At 45.9% G+C, this 11,084-nt stretch overlaps 1 protein-coding gene across 1 annotated transcript; it reads right to left on the bottom strand.

The window, feature by feature from the left end:
* Positions 1-6,020: 6,020 nt before the first annotated feature.
* LOC106575358 (uncharacterized) lies at positions 6,021-10,320 on the bottom strand. The gene is made up of 2 exons (XM_082962438.1): positions 10,314-10,320; positions 6,021-9,416 (listed from the first exon to the last, which is right to left on the bottom strand). Exons 1-2 carry the CDS (start codon positions 10,318-10,320, stop codon positions 8,569-8,571), a joined length of 855 nt encoding a protein of 284 aa, XP_082818564.1. The 3' UTR covers positions 6,021-8,568.
* Positions 10,321-11,084: the final 764 nt, after the last annotated feature.

Genomic DNA, 11,084 nt, shown 5'->3' with positions numbered 1-11,084 from the left:
CGGAAGCACAGTTCCCGCTCAGCCCAGTCAAAACTGTTCGCTGCTCTGGCACCCCAATGGTGGAACAAGCTCCCTCACGACGCCAGGACAGCGGAGTCAATCACCACCTTCCGGAGACACCTGAAACCCCACCTCTTTAAGGAATACCTGGGATAGGATAAAGTAATCCTTCTAACCCCCCCCCCCCCCAAAAAAAAGATATATATTTACATTTAAGTCATTTAGCAGACGCTCTTATCCAGAGCGACTTACAAATTGGTGCATTCACCTTATAATATCCAGTGGAACAACCACTTTACAATAGTGCATCTAAATCTTTTAAGGGGGGGTTAGAAGGATTACTTTATCCTATCCCAGGTATTCCTTGAAGAGGTGGGGTTTCAGGTGTCTCCGGAAGGTGGTGATTGACTCCGCTGTCCTGGTGTCGTGAGGGAGCTTGTTCCACCATTGGGGTGCCAGAGCAGCGAACAGTTTTGACTGGGCTGAGCGGGAACTGTGCTTCCTCAGAGGTAGGGAGGCGAGCAGGCCAGAGGTGGATGAACGGAGTGCCCTTGTTTGGGTGTAGGGCCTGATCAGAGCCTGAAGGTACGGAGGTGCCGTTCCCCTCACAGCTCCGTAGGCAAGCACCATGGTCTTGTAGCGGATGCGAGCTTCGACTGGAAGCCAGTGGAGAGAGCAGAGGAGCGGGGTGACGTGAGAGAACTTGGGAAGGTTGAACACCAGACGGGCTGCGGCGTTCTGGATGAGTTGTAGGGGTTTAATGGCACAGGCAGGGAGCCCAGCCAACAGCGAGTTGCAATAATCCAGACGGGAGATGACAAGTGCCTGGATTAGGACCTGCGCCGCTTCCTGTGTGAGGCAGGGTCGTACTCTGCGAATGTTGTAGAGCATGAACCTACAGGATCGGGTCACCGCCTTGATGTTGGTGGAGAACGACAGGGTGTTGTCCAGGGTCACGCCAAGGCTCTTAGCACTCTGGGAGGAGGACACAAGGGAGTTGTCAACCGTGATGGCGAGATCATGGAACGGGCAGTCCTTCCCCGGGAGGAAGAGCAGCTCCGTCTTGCCGAGGTTCAGCTTGAGGTGGTGATCCGTCATCCACACTGATATGTCTGCCAGACATGCAGAGATGCGATTCGCCACCTGGTTGTCAGAAGGGGGAAAGGAGAAGATTAATTGTGTGTCATCTGCATAGCAATGATATGAGAGACCATGTGAGGATATGACAGAGCCAAGTGACTTGGTGTATAGCGAGAATAGGAGTGGGCCAAGAACAGAGCCCTGGGGGACACCAGTGGTGAGAGCACGTGGTGCGGAGACAGATTCTCGCCACGCCACCTGGTAGGAGCGACCTGTCAGGTAGGACGCAATCCAAGCGTGGGCGGTGCCGGAGATGCCCAGCTCGGAGAGGGTGGAGAGGAGGATCTGATGGTTCACGGTATCAAAGGCAGCAGATAGGTCTAGAAGGATGAGAGCAGAGGAGAGAGAGTTAGCTTTAGCAGTGCGGAGAGCCTCCGTGACACAGAGAAGAGCAGTCTCAGTTGAATGCCCAGTCTTGAAACCTGACTGATTAGGATCAAGAAGGTCATTCTGAGAGAGATAGCAAGAGAGCTGGCCAAGGACGGCACGTTCAAGAGTTTTGGAGAGAAAGGAAAGAAGGGATATTGGTCTGTAGTTGTTGACATCGGAGGGATCGAGTGTAGGTTTTTTCAGAAGGGGTGCAACTCTCGCTCTCTTGAAGACGGAAGGGACGTAGCCAGCGGTCAAGGATGAGTTGATGAGCGAGGTGAGGTAGGGGAGAAGGTCTCCGGAAATGGTCTGGAGAAGAGAGGAGGGGATAGGGTCAAGTGGGCAGGTTGTTGGGCGGCCGGCCGTCACAAGACGCGAGATTTCATCTGGAGAGAGAGGGGAGAAAGAGGTCAAAGCACAGGGTAGGGCAGTGTGAGCAGGACCAGCAGTGTCGTTTGACTTAGCAAACGAGGATCGGATGTCGTCAACCTTCTTTTCAAAATGGTTGACGAAGTCATCTGCAGAGAGGGAGGAGGGGGGGGGGGAGGGGGAGGAGGATTCAGGAGGGAGGAGAAGGTAGCAAAGAGCTTCCTAGGGTTAGAGGCAGATGCTTGGAGTTTAGAGTGGTAGAAAGTGGCTTTAGCAGCAGAGACAGAAGAGGAAAATGTAGAGAGGAGGGAGTGAAAGGATGCCAGGTCCGCAGGGAGGCGAGTTTTCCTCCATTTCCGCTCGGCTGCCCGGAGCCCTGTTCTGTGAGCTCGCAGTGAGTCGTCGAGCCACGGAGCAGGAGGGGAGGACCGAGCCGGCCTGGAGGATAGGGGACAGAGGATATCAAAGGATGCAGAGAGGGAGGAGAGGAGGGTTGAGGAGGCAGAATCAGGAGATAGGTTGGAGAAGGTTTGAGCAGAGGGAAGAGATGATAGGATGGAAGAGGAGAGAGTAGCGGGAGAGAGAGAGCGAAGGTTGGGACGGCGCAATACCATCCGAGTAGGGGCAGAGTGAGAAGTGTTGGATGAGAGCGAGAGGGAAAAGGATACAAGGTAGTGGTCGGAGACTTGGAGGGGAGTTGCAATGAGATTAGTGGAAGAACAGCATCTAGTAAAGATGAGGTCAAGCGTATTGCCTGCCTTGTGAGTAGGGGGGGAAGGTGAGAGGGTGAGGTCGAAAGAGGAGAGGAGTGGAAAGAAGGAGGCAGAGAGGAATGAGTCGAAGGTAGACGTGGGGAGGTTAAAGTCACCCAGAACTGTGAGAGGTGAGCCATCCTCAGGAAAGGAACTTATCAAGGCGTCAAGCTCATTGATGAACTCTCCAAGGGAACCTGGAGGGCGATAAATGATAAGGATGTTGAGCTTGAAAGGGCTGGTAACTGTGACAGCATGGAATTCAAATGAGGAGATAGACAGATGGGTGAGGGGAGAAAGAGAGAATGTCCACTTGGGAGAGATGAGGATTCCAGTGCCACCACCCCGCTGGCTCGATGCTCTAGGGGTATGCGAGAACACGTAGTCAGACGAGGAGAGAGCAGTAGGAGTAGCAGTGTTATCTGTGGTAATCCATGTTTCCGTCAGCGCCAGGAAGTCTAGGGACTGGAGGGTAGCATAGGCTGAGATGAACTCAGCCTTGTTGGCCGCAGACCGGCAGTTCCAGAGGCTGCCGGAGACCTGGAACTCCACGTGGGTCGTGCGCGCTGGGACCACCAGGTTAGAGTGGCAGCGGCCACGCGGTGTGGAGCGTTTGTATGGCCTGTGCAGAGGAGAGAGAACAGGGATAGACAGACACATAGTAGACAAGCTACAGAAGAGGCTACGCTAATGCAAAGGAGATTGGAATGACAAGTGGACTACACGTCTCGAATGTTCAGGAAGTTAAGCTTACGTTGCAAAGTTAAGCTTACGTTGCAAAGTTATAGATGTACTATTGTAAAGTGGTTGTTCCACTGGATATCATAAGGTGAATGCACCAATTTGTAAGTCGCTCTGGATAAGAGCGTCTGCTAAATTACGTAAATGTAAATGTAAATGTCTAGGAAACAGAACGCATCTCCTTCCTGAGTGGTATGACGGCTGCGTAGTCCCATGGTGTTTATACTTGCATACTATTGTTTGTACAGATGAACATGGTACCTTCAGGCGTTTGGAAATTGCTCCCAAGGATGAACCAGACTTGTGGAGGTCTACAATTTTTTTTATGAAGTCCTGGTTGATTTCTTTTGATTTTCCTGTAATGTTAAGCAAAGAGGCACTGAGTTTGAAGGTAGGCCTTGAAATACATCCACAGGTACACCTCCAATTGGCTCAAATGATGTCAATTAGCCTATTAGAAGCTTCTAAAGCCAACACATAATTTTCTGGAATTTTCCAAGCTGTTTAAAGGCACAGTCAACTTAGTGTATGTAAACTTCTGACCCACTGGAATTGTGAGACAGTGAATTTTAAGTGAAATAATCTGTCTGTAAACAATTGTTGGAAAAATCACTTGTGTCATGCACAAAGTAGATGTCCTAACCGACTTGCCAAAACTATAGTTTGTTAACAAGACATTTGTAGATAGGTTGAAAAACGAGTTTTATTGACTCCAACCTAAGTGTATGTAAACTTCCAACTTCCAACTGTATATATATACATAAACTCAGCAAAAAAAGAAACGTCCTCACACTGTCAACTGTGTTTATTTTCAGCAAACTTAACATGTGTAAATATTTGTATGAACATAAGTTTCAACTGAGACATAAACTGAACCAGTTCCACAGACATGTGACTAACATGAATGGAATAATGTGTCCCTGAACAAAGGGGGGTGTCAAAATCAAAAGTAAGTCAGTATCTGGTGTGGCCACCAGCTGCATTAAGTACTGCAGTGCATCTCCTCCTCGTGGACTGCACCAGATTTGCCAGTTCTTGCTGTGAGATGTTACCTCACTCTTCCACCAAGGCACCTGCAAGTTCCCAGACATTTCTGGGGGGGAATGGCCCTAGCCCTCACCCTCCAATCCAACAGGTCCCAGACGTGCTCAATGGGATTGAGATCCGGGCTCTTCGCTGGCCATGGCAGAACACTGACATTCCTGTACTTGCAGGAAATCACGCACAGAACAAGCAGTATGGCTGGTGGCATTGTCATGCTGGAGGGTCATGTCAGGATGAGCCTGCAGGAAGGGTACCACATGAGAGCGGAGGATGTCTTCCCTGTAACGCACAGCGTTGAGATTGCATGCAATGACAACAAGCTCAGTCCGATGATGCTGTGACACACCGCCCCAGACCATGATGGACCCTCCACCTCCAAATGGATCCCGCTCCAGAGTACAGGCCTCGGTGTAACGCTCATTCCTTCGACGATAAACGCGAATCCGACCATCACCCCAAAACCGCGACTCGTCAGTGAAGAGCACTTTTTGCCAGTCCTGTCTGGTCCAGCGACGGTGGGTTTGTGCCCATAGGCGACGTTGTTGCCGGTGATGTCTGGTGAGGACCTGCCTGACAACAGGCCTACAAGCCCTCAGTCCAGCCTCTCTCAGGCTATTACGGACAGTCTGAGCACTGATGGAGGATTGTGCGTTCCTGATGTAACTCGGGCAGTTGTTGTTGCCATCCTGTACCTGTCCCGCAGGTATGATGTTCGGATGTACCGATCCTGTGCAGGTGTTCTTACACGTGGTCTGCCACTGCGAGGACGATCAGCTGCCCGTCCTGTCTCCCTGTAGCGTCTTAGGCGTCTCACAGTACGGACATTGCAATTTATTGCCCTGGCCACATCTGCAGTCCTCATGCCTCCTTTCACCATGCCTAAGGCACGTTCACAAAGATGAGCAGGGACCCTGGGCATCTTTCTTTTGGTGTTTTTCAGAGTCAGTAGAAAGGCCTAAGCTTTCATAACTGTGACCTTAATTGCCTACCGTCTGTAAGCTGTTAGTGTCTTAACGACCATTCCACAGGTGCATGTTCATTAATTGTTTATGGTTCATTGACCAAGCATGGGAAACAGTGTTTAAACCCTTTACAATGAAGATCTGTGAAGTTATTTGTATTTTTACAAATTATTTTTGAAAGACAGGGTCCTGAAAAAGGGACGTTTCTTTTTTTGCTGAGTTAATATATATGGAAATCAGTCCATTTAAATGTAATTAATTAGGCCCTAATCTATCAATTTCACATGATTGGGCAGGGATGCAGCCATGGGAGCCTTGGAGGGCAAAAGCCCACCCACTTGGGAGCCAGGCCCAGTCAATCAGAATAACTTTTTCCCCACAAAATTGCTTTATTACAGACAGAAATACTCATCAGTAACCCCCTCAGACAATCCCGTAGGTGAAGAAACCAGATGTGGAGGTCATGGGCTGGAGTGGTTACATGTGGTCTGCGCTTGTGAGGCCGGTTGGACAAACTGCCAAATTCTCTGAAAATGACATTGGAGGCAGCTTATGGTAGAGAAATTAACATTAAAATATCTGGAAATAGCTCTGGTGGACATTCTTGCAGTCAGCAAGCCAACCACAAACCTTGAGACATCTGTGGCATTGTGACAAAACTTCACATTTTAATAAAGTGGCCTTTTATTGTCCAAAGCACAAGGTGCACCAGTGTTATGATCATGCTGTTTAATCAGCTTCTTGATATGCCATACCTGTGGATGGATTATCATGGCAAAGACGTAAACAAATTTGCGCACAACATAAGCTTTTTGTGTACTTGGAACATTTTTTTTTATTTCAGCTCATGAAACATGGGACCAACACTTTACATGTTGCATTTTATATTTTTGTTCAGTGTAGTGAGACAACCTGAACCTGTCAGTCGATAATGGGTTGCTAAAAATCAACATTCACTACAACAGTTTAAACTATTCAACAACTTACGTGCAAATGGGAAATCCTGTACATTAGTCCTCCCTCTGTATCATGTGAAAGAAAACTCAAATTTCCAGGTCTGAATACATTGTATTATCCTTTTCTCCTGATTCACTACCTTTTTTAACAGCTGGTTCAAGGTTTGGTAGTGGTGGTGGATGGATGAGGTGCTTTCCTGGTGATTGGCCAGTTTTTCCCCCTCATCAATCGACACACAATGCCCCATAATGACAAAGCAAAAACAGGTTTTTAGATATATTTTTGTTTAAAAACTCTAATATTACGTTTACATAAGTATTCAGACCCTTAGTACTTTGTTGAAGCACGTTTGGCAGTGATTACAGACTCGAGTCTTCTTGGGTATGATGCTACAAGCTTGGCAAACCTGTATTTGAGGAGTTTCTCCCATTCTTCTCTGCAGATCCTCTCAAACTCTGTCAGGTTGGATGGGGAGCGTCACTGCACAGCTATTTTCAGGTCTCTCCAGAGATGTTCAATCGGGTTCAAGTCCAGGCTCTGGCTGGGCCACACAAGGACATTCAGTGACTTGTCCCGAAGTCACTCCTGCATTGTCTTGGCTGTGTGCTTAGGGTCGTTGTGGTCCTGAGTGCTCTGGAGCAGGTTTTCATCAAGGATCTCTCTGCAATTTGCTCTGTTCACCTTTACCTCAATCTTGACTAGTCTCCCAGTCCCTGCCGCTGAAAAACATCCCCACAGCATGATACAATCACCACCATGCTTTACCGTAGGGATGGTGACAGGTTTCCTCCAGACGTGAAGCTTGGCATTCAGGCCAAAGAGTTCAATCTTGGTTTCATCAGACCAGAGAATCTTGTTTCTCATGGTCTGAGAGTCCTTTAGGTGCCCTTTGGCAAACTCCAAGCAGGCTGTCATGTACCTTTTACTGAAGAGTGGCTTCCGCCTGGCCACTCTACCATAAAGGCCTGAATGGTGGAGTGCTGCAGAGATGGTTGTCCTTCTGGGAGATTCTCCCATCTCCACAGAGGAACTCTGGAGCTCTGTCAGAGTGACCAACGGGTTCTTGCTCACCTTCCTGACCAAGGCCCTTCTCCCCGATTGTTCAATTTGGACGGGCGGCCAACTCTAGGAAGAGTCTTGGTGGTTCCAAACTTCTCCCATTGAAGAATGATGGAGGCCACTGTGTTCTTGGTTACCTTCTATGCTGCAGAGAGGTTTTGGTACCCTTCCCCAGATCTATGCCTCAACGCAGTCCTGTTTCAGGATCTACTGACAATTCATTTGACCTCATGGCTTGATTTTTGCTCTGACATGCACTGTCAACTGTGGGACCAATATAGACAGGTGTGTACATTTCCAAATCATGTCCGATCAATTGATTTTACCACAGGTGGCCTCCAATCATCTCAAAGATGATCAACGGGAAAAGGGATGCACCTGAGCTCAATTTCAAGTCTCATAGAAAAGGGTCTGAATACTTATGTAAATAAGGTTTCTGTTTTGTATTTTTAATACATTTTCAAAAATGTCACTATAGATTTTAGAATAAGGATGTAAAAAAAAATGGAAAAAGGGAAGGGGTCTGAATACTTTACGGATGCACAATATATTTGTTTTTTACCATCCAAAGTTTGGGGCTGGACCTAAAAAATCCGGGGCTGAAGCCCCGAAAGCCCAGGACTAGTAACGCCACTGGATGCAATTATCCAAACCCATTGATGATGAATAACTTCAATATATAATCTAGTTTTGAAAGACAACTTAATAAACACATGTAGTTGTTTCAGAGACTGTGTATCATTAAACAAATAACTATGTAGTAAAAACCAATCCCCCCCAAACTAATAGTGAAAACTGATCATCACACCATCTCTATCTGATACATGTTGTGTCTACTAACTCATTCCCACAGAAAACTGATCATCACATCATCTCTATCTGATACATGTTGTGTCTACTAACTCATTCCCACAGGATACTGATCCACCATCTCTATCTGATACATGTTGTGAGTACCGGCGCTTGACTTGGGCAGGAACTTACCGGAGGGGAGTACCAGGACCTCAAGTGTTCTACTGCTTGAGCTCCTGTTCCTGTTTTAGATTAGCTCAAAAGTATTGTGGAGGTCCTGAAGCTAAATATAAACAGTACCGGCACCCAAAATAAGTACCGGCACATATTTCAGTTCAAGTCAAGCAATGAGATTAAAATCACTCCATCACTTAATTTTAATCTCAGCTGGTCTGAGAGAACTGACGAGGCTTCTCTCCTTTATGTATACCTTGGTGTGTTTTTAATCGGTTCTGTAGAGAGAAATTCTTCCCACCGACAAAGCAGTAGTAAGGCTTCTCTCCTTTATGTTTACGTTGGTGTGTTTTTAAGTTGCTCTCTTGAGAGAAACTCTTCCCACAGTCAGAGCAGTAGTAAGGCTTCTCTCCTGTGTGTATACGTCGGTGTGTTTTTAAGTTGCTCTGTTGAGAGAAACTCTTCCCACAGTCAGAGCAAGAGTATGGCTTCTCTCCTGTGTGGATACGTTGGTGTGCTTTAAAGCTACCCTGGTGAGAAAAACTCTTCCTACCGTCAGAGCAGGAGTATGGCTTCTCTCCTGAATGTATACGTTGGTGTGCTTTAAAGTTACACAGGTGCGAGAAACTCTTCCCACAGTCAGAGCAGATGTAAGGCTTTTCTCCAGTGTGTGTTCTCTGATGAACTGTTAGCTCAGATGATGTTGTAAAGCATTTTCCACAGTCACAGCAGGAGTAAGGCTTCTCTCCTGTGTGTAGACGTTGGTGTTTTTTGAAGTTGCTCTGTTGAGAGTAACTCTCCCCACAGTACGAGCAGTAGTAAGGCTTCTCTCCAGTGTGCACTCTCTGATGAAGTGTCAGAGCCCTTGATGTTGTGAATCTCTTCCCACAGTCAGTACAGGAATACAGATTCTCTCCTGTGTGTATTTTTAGGTGTAATTTTAGCTTTGATATGATTGGGAAAATCTCCTCACAATGTGGGCAGTGGTGAGACCTCTTAGCTCTGTGATCTTCCTGCTGTTGCTCTCTGGATGTAGAGAATGTCTCAACATGATCTCCTGTGTAAACATAAGAAGAACCAGACAGTCGATGTGATATTCATGTCAAATGTATTTTATGAAGCTACATCTGCATTGGATGGGATGGATGGGACGGCCATCCATTTTCCTTTCAGAGGTCCTTAATTGTAAATCGTGTTCACTCCCTAAGTGCACTCAATATAAAGTAGACTACCTAAATTCACGTAAATGCATAAATTACTAAATAATCAATTAATACAAGTTTGCAGTTTGTTTGAAGCAGAACTATGTACTATTTTCTACTTATTTCACTCACAAAAACCGATTGTATTTCCCATTCACACCATAGTAACAATTCTAGATAAATATAGAAACTGAATGTGTGTGAATATTGTTACAGTGACATGTAGAAATCAGATGAACATGACATTCTGCTTCTAAACAGTAGAACAACCCTGAAATTGTCTCTCTGGTGCATCTGCACTGCCTGCAAGTCTATTGACTCAGACCGAGAGGCGCCGCCGTTTTACCAGGTCGTGAACATATGGAAATAATAATGTAATGAAACAGCAGGGAGCAGGTCTCGAACCCTCGACCTTCTAGCCCGAAGTCCCGCGCGCTATCGACTGTTCCGCAAAAGCATGCTCGTACTGGAGAGTCGATTTCCGCGCTTATAAACCCAGGGTCGTTACAATAATAATAAACATGTCAAACGAACTCATAAATCTCAAATCAATTGATTCTTTATAAAAAATTACATTGACGAAATAATGTAAATTAATTCACTCTGGAAAACCCCCAAAGTCTAACGTCAGCTAGCTAACTATATGACTAACAATATATATTTTTACACGTTCTTCACTCGGTTTAACACAGAAATAACACGTCATAACACCTTTATTAACAAACGCGATAATACCTTGACGGATTTGTGACCTGACATGTTCTTTCGATATTATAAAGTTTAAACGTGCAATGACATACCTTTTAGTAATACATGTGAAACGGATATAAAAGCTATCGTCTTCAGAGAACAGTTGTGGCGCTTTCATTACGGCTGACGCCTGCCCGGAACTTCCTGTTCGGCGACGACCACAGCGCAACAGGACTTGTCCTTGTTCTTGTTCGGTGGGGTTTAATGGCGGTTGGTCGATATGCTGAAATACCACCCCCAACTGGACTTTAGTATAAACCAGATTCCCCCCGTGCGGCACTCGGGTGGTTTCATTTGGCCCCCCAAGTTTTAATGAGCAAAACAAATAAACATAATAGACTGTAAAAACACCAGGAAATCAGCTCCAAGTGATTTTAAATAGCAGTATAATAATTTGTATTTATTTACTTTTATTTAACCTTCATTTCACTAGACAAGTCAGTTAAGAACGAATTCTTATTTACAATGAAGGCCTATGGGGGAACAGTGGGTTAACTGCCTTGTTCAGGGGCAGAATTTTTACCTTTTCAGCTCCGGGATTCGATCCAGCAACCTTTCGGTTACTGGCCCAAGTGGTGGAAAAAGTACCCAATTGTCATATTTGAGTAAATGTAAAGATACCTTAATAGAACATTTCTCAAGTGGAAGTCACCCAGTAAAATAATACTTGAGTAAAAGTCTAAAAGTGTTTGGTTTTAAATATACTTAAGTATCAAAAGTAAATGTAATTGATAAAATATACTTAAGTATAGAAAGTAAAAGTATAAATAATT

Source organism: Salmo salar, chromosome 16 (assembly GCF_965601325.2).
Source record: "Salmo salar chromosome 16, fSalSal1, whole genome shotgun sequence".
Classification (NCBI taxonomy): Eukaryota; Metazoa; Chordata; class Actinopteri; order Salmoniformes; family Salmonidae; genus Salmo; species Salmo salar.
The sequence above is the reverse complement of the archived record's forward strand: the minus strand, read 5'-3'. Positions and strand labels throughout refer to the sequence as shown.